Source organism: Gymnoscopelus microlampas (assembly GCF_963454915.1).
Source record: "Gymnoscopelus microlampas genome assembly, chromosome: 12".
In the NCBI taxonomy this organism is placed as follows: Eukaryota; Metazoa; Chordata; class Actinopteri; order Myctophiformes; family Myctophidae; genus Gymnoscopelus; species Gymnoscopelus microlampas.
In genome coordinates this window covers 54,572,830-54,595,390 of record NC_139949.1, presented here as the reverse complement: position 1 = coordinate 54,595,390, position 22,561 = coordinate 54,572,830, and the positions used below count along the sequence as shown (strand labels likewise).

General features: G+C 43.2%; 1 protein-coding gene across 1 annotated transcript; it reads right to left on the bottom strand.

The window, feature by feature from the left end:
• Nucleotides 1-2,091: 2,091 nt before the first annotated feature.
• LOC311057468 (D(1)-like dopamine receptor) lies at nucleotides 2,092-14,962 on the bottom strand (the record flags this gene model as incomplete). The annotated part of the gene is made up of 6 exons (XM_084074426.1): nucleotides 14,759-14,962; nucleotides 7,852-7,938; nucleotides 7,501-7,680; nucleotides 4,897-5,049; nucleotides 3,200-3,497; nucleotides 2,092-2,378 (listed from the first exon to the last, which is right to left on the bottom strand). The coding sequence occupies exons 1-6, from the start codon at nucleotides 14,945-14,947 to the stop codon at nucleotides 2,092-2,094; spliced, it is 1,194 nt and encodes a 397-aa protein (XP_083930552.1). The 5' UTR covers nucleotides 14,948-14,962.
• Nucleotides 14,963-22,561: the final 7,599 nt, after the last annotated feature.

The following is a 22,561-nucleotide window of genomic DNA, read 5'->3' as shown; positions in this document are numbered from 1 at the left end:
TGGAAACATTGCGTGGGTTTATATTCCACTAGGTATTAAGAACAGTCTTAATGTCTGGAAGTGAAAACCATTCTCACAGGCGTCTCATCTCCGTCCTCAATGGCCTCCCTCACACATTAAAACAAGCGCTTTATGGCTGCCTTATGCCTTACGTGAAGAATATGGCCGCTTCAATTCATTCCCTATGGAAGTCACGTGGTTTTCATAAGGCTGTTTAGCCGTAGGGGAGGGGCGGGGGCGGGGGGGTAGAGCGATAGAGCCGTGAGGCAAGTCAGCTTTATCAAAACACGTGACTTCCAAAGGGAATGAATTGAAATGGCCTTATGCCACACGTTAAGGCATAAGGCAGGCATAAAACGAATGTTTTAACTGTGTGAGGGAGGCCAATGGGAACGATGGTCTTTCCTCCACCTCGCTGAGTGAAACACCAGCAGCTACGAAGCCAAAGGCATCTTTACCAGCCGTCTTTAACCGAAGCCAAAGCGACATGAAGACACTACGTGATGCTCTTGTAGCTTTCGACGCGCCGCTTATAAAACATGCAACAACAAATACAAGTTGAGCTTTAACTTTCCTCAGCGCTTGGTGAAGCCACTATGTTTTTTTGTTTCACCATTTCCACTTCCATCTCTTTCTCCACAAACATCCGTTAATGCGGAGGAAACTAATCCTCTGTTGTTTTGAACCCCCGGCCTTTATCCGGTTGGCATCCGTATTGTGGGGAAGGCTTCCTCCATATCTGTTCTCGCCCGTCAGAAGCACGCCCCATGGCGTCAACACAAGTGCGTTTTAAGAAGCACTTTAAAGGTGACTCGGCAGGGGTGTAGCTGGCGACGCTCGTGGTTTTGTCGTTTTTTGTATCTGCCGGTGTGAACGCGGTGTGAACGCGGCAGAAGACGGTCGGTCTGAACAGGACAAGGTTTTTTTATACAGAGTGGTTCAAAGCCTCTGTCTGAAGACCAGAAAGCTTAATGTCTTCCCCGGCCAAAGGGAGGAGCTCCCCTTTAGGCTAGTAGTGGTTAAGATGTTTGCCGTTAGCGTCCCTTTCCAGCGTGAGGGGACCAAAGCCCTTTCCAGCGTGAGGGGACCAAAGCCCTTTCCAGCGTGAGGGGACCAAAGCCCTTTCCAGCGTGAGGGGACCAAAGCCCTTTCCAGCGTGAGGGGACCAAAGCCCTTGCCGTAAGACGGTCGGTCGTCTCAACAGGACAAGGCTTTATTATGCCCAGTGGTTCAAAGCCTATGTCTGAAAAAGGGAGGAGTTCCCCTTTAGGCTAGCGGTGGTGAGGATGTTTGGCTTTCTAGCGTCCTTACCCGAACCCCTGGGCGTTATACCATAGAGTTATATACAATAGAGAGGTAAGTGGAAATCCACACCCATCCACTGGTATGGAGGTGCTCACCCAGCGCATATACTCCTGCTTTACCCCTTCTTTGAGGGGCGGGGCCTATCTGGGGCCTCTGCACGTTGTCTTGCATGCACATATAGTGTATATACACAGTATATATACACAGTACACAGTATATATACACAGTACACAGTATATATACACAGTATATATACACAGTATAGTGTCACCTACGTGCGCAGCCCTGTGCGCAAGCTCGTGAGTCGAGCCCATTGGTCGAAACAGTTTTCGGTCGTTCATGTGTCTGGCCAATAGAGTTGAAAATAATATAGAGGGCACCGGATATCCCCTCCCATCCACTTGCATTGAGTTGCTCACACAGCGCATGGGCCCAAATCACCCCTTCTTCCGGGTTGGGAAACGTGATGGGCGGGGCCTATTTGGGGCTTCTGCAACGCGTTTTGCGTCACCTCTGTGGCGCGTTTTGCGCAAGCTCGTGAGTCGAGCCCATTGGTCGAAACCGTTTTCGCTCGTTCATGTACAGTGGCCCCAGCTGCAGTACCTATGAATGGCCAGCATGTCCAATGCGCTTCAATGCAACCACTGGGTTCTGGGGGCTTGTTCTGGCCCCAGTAAGCTGCAGTACCAGAATCGGTGTCATCCAACCCTCTTGGTTCTGGGGTCTTGCGTTGTACGCGTACGTAGGAGGGGCTAAGCCCTTGCCGTAAGACAGACGTGGGCGGTCTCAGCAGAACGAGGCTTTCAGCCCGTTCTGCGTGATGGGGTTGATGGTCTCCAGCGTCAGCTCCGTGTCGCTGCTGTCCAGCGTCCCTGAGACGGACGGAGAGAGCAACTCCAGGACGCTGCTGTCCGCCGGATGCCCCGCCCCCTCCTCCCCTCTGGGAGGCTCCTCCTCTTCCTCCTGGCAGAGGACGCTGTGCGGGATGACGTAGCCCGCCGCTGCCCCCTGGTGGCCGTCCTTGGGGATGTGGCTCTTGGGCTGATACTGCTGTGACGGTCCCACGTTTAGGGCTGTGGGGGGGGGGGGGCACGGAGCAGGACATCTGGGTTCATTCATTGTCATTACAAAGGATTGCCATTAATGATTGAATTCGTTTTTTTGACGTTTGATACATTTTATGTTTGCCTTTTAGGGCTTTGTAAACAACAATGAATAACTTAAAATGTACTAAGAAATTACGGACAATGACTGGAACTGATGACAAAACTAAATCATGTACTACTATAGTCTATGGCTAAAATAGGCCATATATATATATATATATATATATATATATATATATATATATATATATATATATATATATATATATATACATATATATATATATATATATATATATATATATATATATATATATATATATATATATATATATACATATATATATATATATATATATATATATATATATATATATATGCTATTTTAGCAACTTTTCCACAGATGACGATTATTTAGATTATTCAATCAGTCCATTTTATCATCTCTTTCAGGAGGAAACCCTGTGATCTACAAGCTCACAATGTGTCGCGATGCAACGCATTGTGAGCTTGTAGATCGGCTATTTTCAAAAGATTGTAATACATTTAAAAACTTGAAATGGGACATTCTGCATAATGAGTACTTTTACTTTTGGTACTTTAAGTACATTTTGATACCAATACCTTTGTACTTTTACTCAAGTACATTTTGAATTTGGAACTTTTACTTGTAATGGAGTATTTCTACATTGTTGTATTGATACTTTTACTTCAGTAAAACCACTGTTAAATGATGAAATAAGAGATAAGAGGTTTCTGCCGGACATCGAGGCGATGCTAAGTCTTACCCTCGTTGTTGTTGATGTTGACCGCCTGGATGGCGTCGCTGCCCTCTGCTGGACAGAGCCGGTGGCAGCCCAGCAGCGAGGAGAAGGCGCGGCGGAAGTCTGCGTTGAAGGCGTAGATGATGGGGTTGAGGGAGGAGTTGGCCCAGCCGCACCACACGAACACGTCGAAGGTGGTGGCGCTCACGCACGGCCACGCCCACGAGGACGCCTCGTCCCACTCGCAGAACGGAACCATGCAGTTGAGCACGAAGAACGGCAGCCAGCAGCACACGAACACGCCCATGATCACTGACAGGGTCTTTAAAGGCACAGTGCCACACAGGGGCATTTAAAGGTTGTTTTTGTTAGAATCATTCTACATACATAGCTCTACATTCTGCTCATTGTCATTACTAGTGTTTGTTAACTCTTGGACTGCCGAGATGTCTCGTCATATTTTGCCAAGGCCCAGAATGCCACTGTGTTTTCAGTGGTTCTACACTAGAGGCCCCTGTTTGCTAACACGTGAGTGACCATTTCATTTCTCAGTCACACAGATCCAGGAGATCATGTGATCGGCAAGATCTCCTTCACCGTTCACTTCCTTGTTATTCGATTTGGAAAAACGCTCCCTGGATTCCCTCTGCATTTTTGACGAGACATGCTATGTTCACCGGCCTATAACTAACACACGGGGGGGGGGGAGGCATGCGTTAATCCGACAGACCTTTTCTCCGACTATGTGGCATCCGCGTGCGGTTAGGGTTAGGGTGCGGGTTTGGTTCGGGTTTACTGTTTAATGTCGGAGCACTGCGCTGTCGGAGGAATGCGCTGTCGGACTAACGTATTGAACCCGGGGGGGGGGGGGGGGGGGGGGGGGGGTTCACGGAAGCACAAAGAAACCCCCCGTGTTTAGCAACGATCGGGGGATTGATCATACTGGAGATAAATATTCTGTGACTAGTTGAAAAGGTGAGAAAATGTAACATCGCTGTCAGTGGCTTAGCAGACGATGTTTTATTTCTGGCAGTCAAAGAGTTAAGTAACAGGGGTGGTCTACAGGGTTGCCAGATCTGCCTATTATAATTTCCCTGCAAGATTTTATTTGAAAATAGCAGATCTACAAGCTCACAACGCGTCGCATCGCGACGCGTTGTGAGCTTGTAGATCTGCTATTTTCAATTAGCTGATGTATATGTTAAAGTGCTCATGTTGCCCATAGTCGCTTCTTTTGGGCTGTTTTTTCTAGACCTGGTTGCTTGCTTATCTCACAGAATCTGGCAACACTGGTGGTCTACCGTGTCTCTCCGGCTCGTTAGTAAACAGAACATGCATTTTCAGTTTTTCTTTAAAGGAGAACTCATACAGATAAGCAGATGAACAAGTGATGAAACAAAGTATTAAGCAGACAAAACTGGAACACTAGAGTTGAAGCTGATAAATGGGTACTCTCTCCTGATTGGATGACATTGACAACGGACAGACACCTGTCATGTATTCTCTGTTTATTAAAAAGCTCCCCGTTACTGAATAACCGCTCTATAGAGAAGGAAACGACCCCACAAAATGGCCCCCGCCGTTCCTTTGAGTTCAATGGACAGTTTTTGAGCGTTGTGAGCGTTCTCTAGTCTATAGCAACGATTACTATCATAATACAGAGCTTTAGCTTTTTAATGAAAAACTAAACAAGACATTTACAGTTTTTACACGTACTGTACCTTTAAGACTTTGGTTTCTCTCTTGAAGGACATCTTGAAGGAGCTCTCGCTCTCCAAGGCGGAGCTGCTGTTGGCCCCGCCCACATTGCTGTGGTGGCGGTGTTTGGCGCTCTCTGCCGCCCGCTCCAACGCAGAGATGCGCCGAATCTGCTTCTGGAGCACAAAGCACAATGAGGACAATCACAATCACTGTCTGAACCACAATCACAATCACTGTCTGAACCACAATCACAATCACTGTCTGAACCACAATCACAATCACAATCACTGTCTGAACCACAATCACTGTCTGAACCACAATCACAATCACTGTCTGAACCACAATCACTGTCTGAACCACAATCACTGTCTGAACCACAATCACTGTCTGAACCACAATCACTGTCTGAACCACAATCACTGTCTGAACCACAATCACTGTCTGAACCACAATCACTGTCACTGTCTGAACCACAATCACTGTCTGAACCACAATCACAATCACAGTCACAGTCTGAACCACAATCACAGTCACTGTCTGAACCACAATCACAGTCACTGTCTGAACCACAATCACAATCACTGTCTGAACCACAATCACTGTCTGAACCACAATCACAATCACTGTCTGAACCACAATCACTGTCTGAACCACAATCACAATCACTGTCTGAACCACAATCACAGTCACTGTCTGAACCACAATCACAGTCACAGTCTGAACCACAATCACAGTCACTGTCTGAACCACAATCACAGTCACTGTCTGAACCACAATCACAATCACTGTCTGAACCACAATCACTGTCTGAACCACAATCACAATCACTGTCTGAACCACAATCACAATCACTGTCTGAACCACAATCACAATCACTGTCTGAACCACAATCACAGTCACTGTCTGAACCACAATCACAATCACTGTCTGAACCACAATCACAATCACTGTCTGAACCACAATCACAATCACTGTCTGAACCACAATCACAATCACTGTCTGAACCACAATCACAGTCACTGTCTGAACCACAATCACAGTCACTGTCTGAACCACAATCACAGTCACAGTCTGAACCACAATCACAGTCACTGTCTGAACCACAATCACAATCACTGTCTGAACCACAATCACAGTCACTGTCTGAACCACAATCACTGTCTGAACCACAATCACAGTCACTGTCTGAACCACAATCACAATCACAGTCTGAACCACAATCACAGTCACTGTCTGAACCACAATCACTGTCTGAACCACAATCACAGTCACTGTCTGAACCACAATCACTGTCTGAACCACAATCACAATCACTGTCTGAACCACAATCACAATCACTGTCTGAACCACAATCACAATCACAGTCACTGTCTGAACCACAATCACTGTCTGAACCACAATCACAATCACAGTCTGAACCACAATCACAGTCTGAACCACAATCACAATCACTGTCTGAACCACAATCACAATCACTTTCTGAACCACAATCACAGTCTGAACCACAATCACAATCACTGTCTGAACCACAATCACAATCACTGTCTGAACCACAATCACAATCACAGTCTGAACCACAATCACTGTCTGAACCACAATCACAGTCTGAACCACAATCACTGTCTGAACCACAATCACTGTCTGAACCACAATCACAGTCTGAACCACAATCACAATCACTGTCTGAACCACAATCACAATCACTGTCTGAACCACAATCACAATCACTGTCTGAACCACAATCACAATCACTGTCTGAACCACAATCACAATCACAGTCTGAACCACAATCACAGTCTGAACCACAATCACAGTCTGAACCACAATCAGACTTAGGCCACATTTAGATGATAACGCTCTCTAGAGAACAATCAGACACATTTAGATAATAATAATAATAATAATAATAAACTTTATTTGTATAGCACCTTTCATGACATGAAATGCAGCGCAAAGTGCTTTACAGAGCAAGAATACAAATACAGTTACAACCAATTTAACAATAAAGCAAAAAAAATAAAAAAAAATAAGATAAAAGCAAAAGCATAAAACAACATTAAAATAGGCAATACAGTGAGGACTTAAAAATCAACCAATGAATCAGCTAAAAGCAAGAGTGAATAAATAGGTCTTGAGCTGTGCTTTAAAGCTATCCACAGAGGCTGCCTGTCTTAGGTGTAATGGGAGTTTATACCACACTGTCGGTCCGTAGAAGCAGAATGCTGCTTCACCGTATTTTTTATATGTCATTGTAGGCACCTCGAGCAGGTCAGCACTTGAAGACCTGAGGGGCCGGTTTGGAACATATCTCTCTAGGCAGTCATAGAGGTAGGAAGGTGCCAGACCATTTAGAGCTTTATAAACTATTAAAATAATTTTAAAATCAATCCTAAAAACCACCGGGAGCCAGTGTAGTGAAGCTAGAACTGTTTTAGATGACAACGCTCAAAGTGCCGTTCTCACTTCTTATTCTGTGTTTAGACGGAGACGCAACAGTGATTGAAAATGCTGCTGAGCGCTCGGGTGGCGCAGTGGTAAAGTCCCTGCCCACCACGGAGGTTGTGGGAGATGTGTAGATGTGTGTGTACTGTAGGTGTGTAGTAGATGTGTAGTAGATGTGTAACCTGTGCGATGCGGTAGATGCGTGTGTAGGTGACGATCATGATGGCCACAGGGATGTAGAAGCTGATGAGCGAGGAGGAGATGGCGTACGTCCGGTTCAGGCTGGAGTCACAGTTGTCGGCCGGCGGTTCGCCCGGGGGGAACAAGGACGAGTGGTTGAGCAGGGCAGCGTAGCCGCTGGTCTGCTCAGCGTAGCCGCTGGTCTGCTCAGCGTAGCCGCTGGTCTGCTCAGCGTAGCCGCTGGTCTGCTCAGCGTAGCCGCTGGTCTGCTCAGCGTAGCCGCTGGTCTGCTCAGCGTAGCCGCTGGTCTGCTCAGCGTAGCCGCTGGTCTGCTCAGCGTAGCCGCTGGTCTGCTGGGCCTTGTGCCAGTTGAGCTGGACGGGGATGAAGGAGATGAGGGCCGACAGGGTCCATGCCACGCTGATCATCAGACACGCCACCTTGAGGGGTCATGAGGTCAGGATGAAGATAAGAACACAGTTACTATTTTACAATGTAGGCATTTATATCAGACGCTCTTTATCCAGAGTGACTTACAGTAAACAAGGTAAAACACACACATAGAATACAGAGAGACAGTGTAGTGTCTCAGTAAACTATAGGATCATAGAATACAGAGATACAGTGTAGTGTCTCAGTAAACTATATGATCATAGAATACAGAGAGACAGTGTAGTGTCTCAGTAAACTATATGATCATAGAATACAGAGAGACAGTGTAGTGTCTCATTAAACTATATGATCATAGAATACAGAGAGACAGTGTAGTGTCTCAGTAAACTATATGATCATAGAATACAGAGAGACAGTGTAGTGTCTCAGTAAACTATAGGATCATAGAATACAGAGACAGTGTAGTGTCTCAGTAAACGATATGATCATAGAATACAGAGAGACAGTGTAGTGTCTCAGTAAACTATAGGATCATAGAATACAGAGAGACAGTGTAGTGTCTCAGTAAACTATAGGATCATAGAATACAGAGAGACAGTGTAGTGTCTCAGTAAACTATAGGATCATAGAATACAGAGAGACAGTGTAGTGTCTCAGTAAACTATAGCATCATAGAATACAGAGACAGTGTAGTGTCTCAGTAAACTATAGGATCATAGAATACAGAGAGACAGTGTAGTGTGTCAGTAAACTATATGATCATAGAATACAGAGAGACAGTGTAGTGTCTCAGTAAACTATATGATCATAGAATACAGAGAGACAGTGTAGTGTCTCAGTAAACTATATGATCATAGAATACAGAGAGACAGTGTAGTGTCTCAGTAAACTATAGGATCATAGAATACAGAGACAGTGTAGTGTCTCAGTAAACGATATGATCATAGAATACAGAGAGACAGTGTAGTGTCTCAGTAAACGATATGATCATAGAATCCAGAGAGACAGTGTAGTGTCTCAGTAAACTATAGGATCATAGAATACAGAGAGACAGTGTAGTGTCTCAGTAAACTATAGCATCATAGAATACAGAGACAGTGTAGTGTCTCAGTAAACTCTAGGATCATAGAATACAGAGAGACAGTGTAGTGTGTCAGTAAACTATAGGATCATAGAATACAGAGAGACAGTGTAGTGTCTCAGTAAACTATAGGATCATAGAATACAGAGAGACAGTGTAGTGTCTCAGTAAACTATAGGATCATAGAATACAGAGAGACAGTGTAGTGTCTCAGTAAACTATAGGATCATAGAATACAGAGAGACAGTGTAGTGTCTCAGTAAACTATAGCATCATAGAATACAGAGAGACAGTGTAGTGTGTCAGTAAACTATAGGATCATAGAATACAGAGAGACAGTGTAGTGTGTCAGTAAACTATAGCATCATAGAATCCAGAGAGACAGTGTAGTGTCTCAGTAAACTATAGCATCATAGAATACAGAGACAGTGTAGTGTCTCAGTAAACTATAGGATCATAGAATACAGAGAGACAGTGTAGTGTCTCAGTAAACGATATGATCATAGAATCCAGAGAGACAGTGTAGTGTCTCAGTAAACTATAGCATCATAGAATACAGAGACAGTGTAGTGTCTCAGTAAACTATAGGATCATAGAATACAGAGAGACAGTGTAGTGTGTCAGTAAACTATAGGATCATAGAATACAGAGAGACAGTGTAGTGTCTCAGTAAACTATAGGATCATAGAATACAGAGAGACAGTGTAGTGTCTCAGTAAACTATAGGATCATAGAATACAGAGAGACAGTGTAGTGTCTCAGTAAACGATATGATCATAGAATACAGAGACACAGTGTAGTGTGTCAGTAAACTATAGGATCATAGAATACAGAGAGACAGTGTAGTGTCTCAGTAAACTATAGGATCATAGAATACAGAGAGACAGTGTAGTGTCTCAGTAAACTATAGGATCATAGAATACAGAGAGACAGTGTAGTGTCTCAGTAAACTATAGGATCATAGAATACAGAGAGACAGTGTAGTGTCTCAGTAAACTATAGCATCATAGAATACAGAGAGACAGTGTAGTGTGTCAGTAAACTATAGGATCATAGAATACAGAGAGACAGTGTAGTGTGTCAGTAAACTATAGCATCATAGAATACAGAGAGACAGTGTAGTGTCTCAGTAAACGATATGATCATAGAATACAGAGAGACAGTGTAGTGTGTCAGTAAACTATAGGATCATAGAATACAGAGAGACAGTGTAGTGTCTCAGTAAACTATAGGATCATAGAATACAGAGAGACAGTGTAGTGTCTCAGTAAACTATAGGATCATAGAATACAGAGAGACAGTGTAGTGTCTCAGTAAACTATAGGATCATAGAATACAGAGACAGTGTAGTGTCTCAGTAAACTATAGGATCATAGAATACAGAGAGACAGTGTAGTGTCTCAGTAAACTATAGGATCATAGAATACAGAGAGACAGTGTAGTGTCTCAGTAAACGATATGATCATAGAATACAGAGAGACAGTGTAGTGTCTCAGTAAACTATAGGATCATAGAATACAGAGAGACAGTGTAGTGTCTCAGTAAACTATAGCATCATAGAATACAGAGAGACAGTGTAGTGTGTCAGTAAACTATAGGATCATAGAATACAGAGAGACAGTGTAGTGTCTCAGTAAACTATAGGATCATAGAATACAGAGAGACAGTGTAGTGTCTCAGTAAACTATATGATCATAGAATACAGAGAGACAGTGTAGTGTCTCAGTAAACTATAGGATCATAGAATACAGAGACAGTGTAGTGTCTCAGTAAACGATATGATCATAGAATACAGAGAGACAGTGTAGTGTCTCAGTAAACGATATGATCATAGAATCCAGAGAGACAGTGTAGTGTCTCAGTAAACTATAGGATCATAGAATACAGAGAGACAGTGTAGTGTCTCAGTAAACTATAGCATCATAGAATACAGAGACAGTGTAGTGTCTCAGTAAACTCTAGGATCATAGAATACAGAGAGACAGTGTAGTGTGTCAGCAAACTATAGGATCATAGAATACAGAGAGACAGTGTAGTGTCTCAGTAAACTATAGGATCATAGAATACAGAGAGACAGTGTAGTGTCTCAGTAAACTATAGGATCATAGAATACAGAGAGACAGTGTAGTGTCTCAGTAAACTATAGGATCATAGAATACAGAGAGACAGTGTAGTGTCTCAGTAAACTATAGCATCATAGAATACAGAGAGACAGTGTAGTGTGTCAGTAAACTATAGGATCATAGAATACAGAGAGACAGTGTAGTGTGTCAGTAAACTATAGCATCATAGAATCCAGAGAGACAGTGTAGTGTCTCAGTAAACTATAGCATCATAGAATACAGAGACAGTGTAGTGTCTCAGTAAACTATAGGATCATAGAATACAGAGAGACAGTGTAGTGTCTCAGTAAACGATATGATCATAGAATCCAGAGAGACAGTGTAGTGTCTCAGTAAACTATAGCATCATAGAATCCAGAGAGACAGTGTAGTGTCTCAGTAAACTATAGGATCATAGAATACAGAGAGACAGTGTAGTGTGTCAGTAAACTATAGGATCATAGAATACAGAGAGACAGTGTAGTGTCTCAGTAAACTATAGGATCATAGAATACAGAGAGACAGTGTAGTGTCTCAGTAAACTATAGGATCATAGAATACAGAGAGACAGTGTAGTGTCTCAGTAAACGATATGATCATAGAATACAGAGACACAGTGTAGTGTGTCAGTAAACTATAGGATCATAGAATACAGAGAGACAGTGTAGTGTCTCAGTAAACTATAGGATCATAGAATACAGAGAGACAGTGTAGTGTCTCAGTAAACTATAGGATCATAGAATACAGAGAGACAGTGTAGTGTCTCAGTAAACTATAGGATCATAGAATACAGAGAGACAGTGTAGTGTCTCAGTAAACTATAGCATCATAGAATACAGAGAGACAGTGTAGTGTGTCAGTAAACTATAGGATCATAGAATACAGAGACACAGTGTAGTGTGTCAGTAAACTATAGCATCATAGAATACAGAGAGACAGTGTAGTGTCTCAGTAAACGATATGATCATAGAATACAGAGAGACAGTGTAGTGTGTCAGTAAACTATAGGATCATAGAATACAGAGAGACAGTGTAGTGTCTCAGTAAACTATAGGATCATAGAATACAGAGAGACAGTGTAGTGTCTCAGTAAACTATAGGATCATAGAATACAGAGAGACAGTGTAGTGTCTCAGTAAACTATAGGATCATAGAATACAGAGACAGTGTAGTGTCTCAGTAAACTATAGGATCATAGAATACAGAGAGACAGTGTAGTGTCTCAGTAAACTATAGGATCATAGAATACAGAGAGACAGTGTAGTGTCTCAGTAAACGATATGATCATAGAATACAGAGAGACAGTGTAGTGTCTCAGTAAACTATAGGATCATAGAATACAGAGAGACAGTGTAGTGTCTCAGTAAACTATAGCATCATAGAATACAGAGAGACAGTGTAGTGTGTCAGTAAACTATAGGATCATAGAATACAGAGAGACAGTGTAGTGTCTCAGTAAACTATAGGATCATAGAATACAGAGAGACAGTGTAGTGTCTCAGTAAACGATATGATCATAGAATACAGAGAGACAGTGTAGTGTGTCAGTAAACTATAGGATCATAGAATACAGAGACAGTGTAGTGTCTCAGTAAACTATAGGATCATAGAATACAGAGACAGTGTAGTGTCTCAGTAAACTATAGGATCATAGAATACAGAGAGAGAGTGTAGTGTCTCAGTAAACTATAGGATCATAGAATACAGAGAGACAGTGTAGTGTCTCAGTAAACTATAGGATCATAGAATACAGAGAGACAGTGTAGTGTCTCAGTAAACGATATGATCATAGAATACAGAGAGACAATGTAGTGTGTCAGTAAACTATAGGATCATAGAATACAAAGAGACAGTGTAGTGTCTCAGTAAACTATAGGATCATAGAATACAGAGAGACAATGTAGTGTCTCAGTAAACTATAGGATCATAGAATACAAAGAGACAGTGTAGTGTCTCAGTAAACTATAGGATCATAGAATACAGAGAGACAATGTAGTGTGTCAGTAAACTATAGGATCATAGAATACAGAGAGACAGTGTAGTGTCTCAGTAAACTATGGGATCATAGAATACAGAGAGACAGTGTAGTGTGTCAGTAAACTATAGGATCATAGAATACAAAGAGACAGTGTAGTGTGTCAGTAAACTATAGGATCATAGAATACAGAGAGACAGTGTAGTGTCTCAGTAAACTATAGGATCATAGAATACAGAGAGACAGTGTAGTGTCTCAGTAAACTATAGGATCATAGAATACAGAGAGACAGTGTAGTGTCTCAGTAAACTAAAGGATCATAGAATACAGAGAGACAGTGTAGTGTGTCAGTAAACTATAGGATCATAGAATACAGAGAGACATTGTAGTGTCTCAGTAAACTATAGGATCATAGAATACAGAGACAGTGTAGTGTCTCAGTAAACTATAGGATCATAGAATACAGAGAGACAGTGTAGTGTGTCAGTAAACTATAGGATCATAGAATACAGAGAGACAGTGTAGTGTGTCAGTAAACTATAGGATCATAGAATACAGAGAGACAGTGTAGTGTCTCAGTAAACTATAGGATCATAGAATACAGAGAGACAGGGTAGTGTCTCAGTAAACTATAGGATCATAGAATACAGAGAGACAGTGTAGTGTCTCAGTAAACTATAGGATCATAGAATACAGAGAGACAGTGTAGTGTGTCAGTAAACGATATGATCATAGAATACAGAGAGACAGTGTAGTGTGTCAGTAAACTATAGGATCATAGAATACAGAGAGACAGTGTTGTTTTTCTTTAGCCAATTATGACAGTCAGTCTATCTTTGTGCCTTGCTGGAACAACATGTCTGATGTGTGAATGTTACAGCGCTGTAAATGCATCTTTCTATTACCATTTGATATTGCATCTTAAGTCAAGGTTCATCTGATCTATTGAGAGTTTCTATTACGCTAGACTTAATGACTGGAGTCCATACATTGTAAGCAAGGATTTCCACGTCAGGGGGCTTTGGAATAGCCCTTTGAAATGGAAATAGTGGGGGAAAAAGGTCTTAATCCCATTCTGTATGGAGGCGGTAGGTTTTGGGGTTCTTTGCCTCGCATATTTTTTATATCATTTTATAATGCTACTGACATTTGCAAGCAACACACAACACACAAGTAAAAGTATTATAATTGCCTCTGAGATGTAGTGGAGTAGAAGTGAAAGTATTGAAAATGGGAAAGACTCCAGTAAAGTATAAATACCAAAATAAATGACTTAAGTACAGTAATTGAGTACATGTAAAAAAAGTAAGAAAATAACTATTTATTTTCCCGAAAAGTGACAAGGAGTGAAGGAGTGTAAAACCCTACTCTCTGGCCATGGGCCCATGGCCCCTGTCTAAGTCCTAACCTAACCTACCCCCCTACCCCCCTCCCTCTCTCTTTCTTCTTTTGTACATATTTCTCACTCTTCATACCAGTAACCTGTAAACTGATTGTATGACATTCTATAGTAGTGTGTATATGTCTGTCTCTTATATGTCATCATGATTTGTGTGCATGGGGATCTCATCTTAAACAAGCTCGGTGCTTTAATGAGTCTTCCAGTTTAGTAGACCTTGTATTGTGAATTTGTACTTCCATGTATACTGTTGTTCTCATGTCTTACTAAATAAAGTACATCAATCAATCAATCACATATTCGAGCTGACCTTGGGCGTCATCTTGCGTTCGTAGCGGAAGGGGCTGGAGATGGCCCAGTAGCGATCCACGCTGATCACACACAGGTTGAGGATGGAGGCGGTGGAGCACATGATGTCGAAGGCCACCCACACGTCACAGAAGCGGCCGAACGGCCAGAAGCCCACCATCTCGGCGACGGCCTTCCAGGGCATGACCATGACGGCCACCAGGAGGTCAGAGATGGCCAGGGAGATGACGAAGAAGTTGGTCACCTTAGACCTTTAGGCAGCGGCGGGGAGAAAGGATTCAGATCATTTACTTAAAGGTAACGGTTAAGTTACATATCTCTGCTGTCCGGCAGAAAGAAACTCCAAAATGTTCATTTTTCAGGAAATGACAAAAACAAAACAAAGAGTGGAGTTAGGAGGTTTTGTTCATAATTGATAAGAACAGCTGAATGGACCGCTCAAAATGGAGTTAGCTGGTTCCTGTTAGTGAGGATAAAAGGTTAGTTAGGATAAAAGGTTTTTTGTTAGAAGTTTAAAGCTCTATATTGAATTTGTGATTGTTCAGTATCCCACCTGGAAATTATACTAATTTCAGCCAATCAGGAGAGAGCACCCATTTACAAGCTTCAGCTTTATAGTGTTCCAGTTCCAATGTTGTTACTTTCATTTTATTTCACTTGTTTATCCCGTGAAATAAATTAATGAATTGAATACATAGGACCACAATGGAAACAAGCACTCAGGGCTTTGTGTGTTATCCTGTTAGCATCATTATATGACTGTAACTCTGTACCTTTAACATCATTATGACTGTAACTCTGTACCTTTAACATCATTATGACTGTAACTCTGTACCTTTAACATCATTATGACTGTAACTCTGTACCTTTACATCATTGTGTGACTGTAACTCTGAACCTGTTAGCAAACTGTTAATTCAATCAATCCTGTATGGATTCTGTCTCCTGATTGGACAGAATCGGTATCCCGACCCTGAACATGTGACTCGGCACCACACTGACCTCAGGTGGCGGAACTTGGCGACTGCGGCACACACCAGCGTGTTGCCTAGCAACGTGGTGAGGATGAGGAGGAAGAGGAAGCAGCCGGTCAGAACGCGGCGAGAGGAGTCTCTGTCGCCCCCTAGCGCTTGCTGGGCGTCGTCGCGCACCGTCGACAAGTTCCCCACGTCCTCCATTTTGTTTTGTCTCTCTTACACTGATATATAGAGCTTAATGCAACTAATCAATTGAGTTGAATATCAAAAAAATATTAATAATCCATTTTAATAAATAATCCATTCCGGGGGCGGAAATAAAGATGTCCCTTTTGTTCCAGTAGATCTGCTATTTTCGCTATGATTGTTTTGGTGCGACACCGTTGTACGACAGAGTATAAAAAGGGTTTAAGTTGGTTGATCAGACTGTAGAAAAAAAAGTGTATTTAAAAAAAAAAAGAAAAAAGAAAAAAGAAAGTGCTCCTGGAATATTCAATGAATCTAAAAAGTTATTGATAGAACAGTCAATAAGAAGGTCAATGGGTCGTTGCTGCTCAACACTAGCCAATAAGCGGAGAGAGAGAGAGAGAGAGAGAGAGGTGGGGGAGGGGGAGGGGGGACACCAGGGTCAGCCCATCACCTCCCCTGCCTCTGGTTGGGGGTGGGGGGGTGGGGTGGGGGGGAAGTTAAGGCGGAGTCTGTCCGGGCACCCACTCTCCCACTGGCTGGGGGGCGGTCCCCTGGGTGCTGGCCACACCCATCACCCTGACACACACACACACACACACACACACACACACACACACACACACACACACACACACACACACACACACACACACACACACACTCCGAGGAATATTTCCAAAAAAAGGCAGCAGTAGCTTCAGTGAGTAAAGAGACCAAACATTTCACTTAAAAAAAACGAAATCCTGGTCTCACAACAAGTTCATTTGTATAATTGTAGCTCCATTTGATATCTCTCTCTCTCTCTCTCTCTCTCTCTGTCCCTCCTGCTGAAGGTCTCCGGTTCGCCTCCTGCCAGCCGGTCCAACGTGCCGCTGAGCAAAACACTTCAACCCTTAACGGCTCATCCTAGCGGAGTGTGCTGCTCGTTATCACGACCATCTGAGCAGCCAGCATCAGCTGGCTGAAGCAGAACCAGCAGCATTAACAGCGGTCTGCCCTCCTCTCTTCTTCATGGATTCCAGCATCAGACGAGCAGCTGTTACATTACAAACTGTCCTCCGGTTTACGCAACCAAAACAAGCTTTTAATTGAACTCCACGAAGTCTATAATCGTCCAATTAAATCATCTTATCTTCAGTGAATGTCCTTGTATCTTCAATTACATCCTTTTGTCTCCAATTAATATCCTTCATCTTCCATTAAATCCCATCATCCTCATCATCAACCTTCCCTCTAAAAGCCCATCAATTCATTCTATTTGTGTTTCTGTGATCAGAGTAATGATCCCTACGGGCCAGGGCACGCTGTCCCTGTGTGTGTGTGTGTGTGTGTGTGTGTGTGTGTGTGTGTGTGTGTGTGTGTGTGTGTGTGTTCCTGTGTGTGTGTGGTCACGTTGAGTCCTTATCTGTCACGTGGAAACCTCATGTCTCCAAAACTGTTACTTTTCAGGATTCAAATGAAAAAACATCAACAGTAGCAGATCTACAAGCTTTAAACAAAGCTTGTAGATCTGTTACAGATGCTTTGATGTGATGCTGTGGTGTTATCTAGTAGAGCGTTCATTTACAAATAAAACACTAAATGTAGAATATGGAGATAAGGGTTTTACTGCCTGACAGCAGGTGAACAGTTGGTCTGTCAAAATGTGTACTTGAGTTAAAATACTTTAAACGAAAAAATTGTTGAGTAGCCAAAGAATATCAGCTGATCGATCAGCAGATCTACAAGTTCACAGCGCGTGATCTTGTAGATCTGCTCTTTTCACTCTTCCTAGATATGTAGCAGAGTTAAAAAGTACAATATTTTGTCTTTTAAAATGATAGTGGAATGAAAGTAATGAGTAATCCAAAAAATACAAATACTCAAGGTAAAGATACCCTAACCCGATACTCAAAAATGTTTTACTTAAGTACAGTACTCAAAGTAAAAGTACTTAATGACTGCTGATTAGCTCCAGGCTGTGTCATGACATTGTGTCGTATCGACTCTGTTCTGGCAGGACAGCCCACACACCCCCCCCCCTCTACAGCCCCCCCCCCCCTCCTCTACAGCCCACACACCCCCCTACAGCCCCCCCCCCCCCCTCCTCTACAGCCCACACACACCCCCCCTCCTCTACAGCCCACAGCCCCCCCCCTCCTCTACAGCCCACACACCCCCCTACAGCCCCCCCCCCCCCTCCTCTACAGGACAGCCCACACACCCCCCTCCTCTGCCCGGCAGTGTGTGTGTGCGTCCGTGCGTCACGCTGCGTGCGTGCGTGCGTGCGTGCGTGCGTTAAACTGTGATAAATAAATTGCCTTCGGCGCAAAATAAACAGTTCAAATTTGTCCTTTGATGACTCACTGTTTTGTCCTTATATTCCACATGCGAGATGCCATACTAACGAGGTCCATAGTTAACAAGGTCCGTTATTGACGTGGTCTCTAATTAATGTAGTCCGTTATTAACGAGGTCCATAGTTAACTAGGTCCATAGTTAATGAGGTCCATAATTAATGTAGTCCGTTATTAACGAGGTCCATAGTTAACTAGGTCCATAATTAATGTAGTCCGTTATTAACGTGGTCCATAGTAAACGTGGTCTGTTATCAACGTGGTCCATAGTAAACGTGGTCCATAGTTAATGAGGTCCATAATTAATGTAGTCCATGGTTAACGTGGTCCATAGTAAACGTGGTCCGTTGTAAACGTGGTCCATAGTAAACGTGGTCCGTTATTTGTATAAAATTATACAAACATTTCTTCCGTAAATTCTCACTGACAACTCAGGTTAGGAGGGTTAAATTCCGTACAGGTACAGTAAGTACAGTAAGTACAGTATTTAGGAGGGTTAAATTCCGTACAGGTACAGTAAGTACAGTAAGTACAGTATGTGTGTCCACAGTGTGTCGGTAGAAGACGCATCATTTGAAAACAATTATTCCCCAAAATAGACGCTAAATAATCTCCTTGATCCTGTGAGAGCTGAGAACAGCTGTGAGCCCACGTCCATTCAGCTTTTTACTGTCTCTACTGTCTCTACTGTCTCTACTGTCTCTACTGTACATTAAACATTAAACAGCGTCTCCTCCTACTCTCTCCTCTATGCTCTCCTCTGCTCTCCTCACCGCCTGTCTGCTCTCTCTCTCTCTCTCGCTCCCTCCCCCTATCCTCCCTCTCTCTCTATCCTCTCTCTCTCTCTCGCTCCCTCCCCCTACTCACACTCTCTCCTCTCTCTCTCTCTCTCTCTCTCTCTCTCTCTCTCTCTCTCTCTCTCTCTCCTCTTCTCTCTCTCTCTCTCTCTCTCTCTCTCTCTCTCTCTCTCTCTCTCTCTCTCTCTCTCTCTCTCTCTCTCTCTCTCTCTCTCTCTCTCTCTCTCTCTCTCTCTCTCCCTCTCTCTATCGTCTCTCTGTCCCCCTCCCTCTCTTCTCCCTCTCCCTGAGTTGGGACTTAAGGAGCAACACATTAACCCAATAAATACATGCAATACACACATATATATTAGAGATGCGCGGATGGCGGTTTTAGCCACGGTTGCCGCAGTTAACCGCGGTTTAGGGTGATAAGATCACAAAATGTTGTGAATGTTATGTTGGATGCCGCATGTATGCTGGATGCCTGTATGTTGGATGCCGCAGAGAGTCTGTCTGTTCAGCGCAGCAGAGCAGTGCGCTTTGTATCAGCGCAGCACCGGTTTAAAAAAAAGAAAAAAGACGCACGCATTTTGTGATCGCATCGCACAACTAATACTAAAACTAACGGGGAATACCAGAAAATAATAATATTTTGACATACGGGAAAAACGGTTGGTGCGGATGCGGGTATTTAAATTGGATAAAACAATTATTGCGGTTGGATAACGGGCGGATAATTAATTTGTACATGCGGATTCGGGTGACGTGAGAGGCCATCCGCGCATCTCTAATATATACACACACACACACACACACACACACACACACACACACACACACACACACACACACACACACACACACACACACACACACACACACACAGTGTAATGACATAAAGTCATTATTGTTGACAAACACTGAATAAGTGAGCTGACAGCCAGGAGGCATGCGTCTGAAAGAGGCACAATGTCGCCCTCTACAGGCCATCCCCACACATTAAAGAAGCATTAACCACTTAAACCCCATATGGGTAACTGCAGTCCCTCAGGGCTCAATACTAGTGTGTTTTCTATTTTCAAAATATTAGATCGACAAGCTCACAAAGCGATCTGCTATTTTCAGCTACGGATGCTGGCATTTAAGTTTAAGGGGGCATGACATTTTATTGTGTAATCATACAATATGTGACTGAGTACAATGGTTTATGCCGCAAGTGGGCATTTTTCATTTTTTTAAATATTTAAAGAAGATGTGACCATTTCAATCTTGTTGAACCTTAAACCCCAAACCAGAGAAATTGCCCATGCAAAGATCCCAGAGTTTTTAATAATTATATATAATAAATTGGTTTGTCATTTTTTATAAGAGTCATGTCAAAGCACAACCAGGGCACACTGGTGACATCACTGCTGTGAGACTCGGCATGGGGTTCAGTGTCGGCTTGTAGTGTGTCCCAAATGCTATCTAATACGCCCCTGTATACAGTATATACAAGTTTATACTACAAGTTTAGTTAGTTGTAGTGTTGTAGTTAGATAGCCACACCTGAATTGACAGGATGTGCCAGCGTGGGAGAGCAGAGCCAAGGGTAACAGGGCTTCAGTTACCTGGATGGTGTACAGATCGCACAGGACTTAAATGGCCTCTTTCAAACAAACTCATCAGCCTTGAAGGCTTAAGTCCTTGCAACCACGAAGAAGCTGACTCCATCATCTTCACACATGCTCTCCATGCAGCCAAGCAACAAATGAAGTCTGTGTTGATTAAGGCATGCAACACAGATATTCTTGTTGTTGCAGTCAGTGCAGGCTTAGAAATGATTTGGGTATAATTAGGCCAGGGTCAGTCCATTAGGTGATTGCTAATTCATGATATGGTAGTAATTGTTGGCCCAGATAAATCCAGTGGCATGCTGTCCTTCCACGGCAGTGGAAAGACAGTTGTGTCAGCTTTTCATGGTAAAGGCAAGAAAACTGCATGTCAGGCAACTGTGTGAAAAAGGCAAACTGAAAGCCCTGCCAACTGTGGCTGGCAAAAAGATGGACAGGTCTGGCAAGTTCTCTGGACAATCCTTCCACCTATTGTTCAGACTTGTGAGCAGTTGACAAAATGTGTCTAAAAGACTGAATCCCGAGGACGATGCAAATGCTATCACTTCATGCTTAAGTGTACACAGTTGTGTGCCTGCAATACAGTACAGTATAATACAGTACAGTACAGTATAATACAGTACAGTCCAGTATAATACAGTACAGTCCAGTACAGTACTACAGTCCATTACAGTACAGTACAGTACAGTACAGTACTACAGTCCATTACAGTACAGTACAGTACAGTACAGTACAGTACTACAGTCCATTACAGTACAGTACAGTACAGTACTACAGTCCATTACAGTACAGTACAGTACACTACAGTGCAGTACAGTGCAGTACAGTACATTACAGTGCAGTAGAGTACAGTATAGTACAGTACAGCACAGCACAGCATTTGTATCATCATAATATCCAATAATTTAGATTTTCTAAATGCAGAATTGGATATCTCATACTCAAAAACGTACATTTCGATGTATAGACCATCAAAAATAGGATTATTCAATCAAAATATAGTTCAAACACTGTTTAAAACCACTTTGAATGGCGGCCATCTTGAAACATGCGGCCATTTTGTTTTTTTCAAGTGGATAACGTACTTTTCTAAGAGAGTAGGTTCTGAAGCACTTCTGTGCCAAATTTGGTGCTTGTATCACCAAGTGAAAGATCGTTTCAGCAATCTGCTCCACTATAGGTCAAGCATCTTTCTCACCTCCTCACTCACAGCTTCACGGCGAGCTTCCGGGATACGGTAGGGTCGCTGTCTCACCACAGTCCCTGGAGGGGTCTGGATATCATGTTCCATGACTGTCGTTCGGCCTGGTAACTCTGAGAACACATCTCGACTCCGGTCCTGGAGCTCCCGAAGATCCTGCTGCTGGGACGGGGAGAGCTCTTTCCCTATAACTACAGGGGTTGGTTCCTGAGGAGAGACAGATGTTAACAGGGCCGGACAAGGAGGGGCCTACGCGGCCAGCCACTTCTTCAGTATGTTTACATGATAAATTTAATGGCCCTTCCGCCGGCCCGGCTGCCTTACCCTGTAGTTTACGGGTCCAACTTTATCCACAACTTCATAGGGCCCTTGCCACTTAGCCAGAAACTTACACTCATGGCTTGGTACCAATACCAGCACCTGCTCCCCCACCTTAAACTCTCGGATCAGGGCGCCTCTATTGTAGGTTCGAGCCTGGTCTGCCTGGGCCTTTTGCATGTGTTCTCGAACCATAGGCCACACCCTCCTCATCCGGTCCTGCATATGCTCCACGTGGTCGATGACGCTGCGATGAGGGGACGGCTGGCTCTCCCACGACTCTTTGGCCAGGTCCAGGAGGCCTCGGGGATTCCGTCCATACAGGAGTTTGAAGGGGGAGAACCCAGTGGAGGCCTGGGGCACCTCCCGAATGGAGAAGAGTACGTAGGGC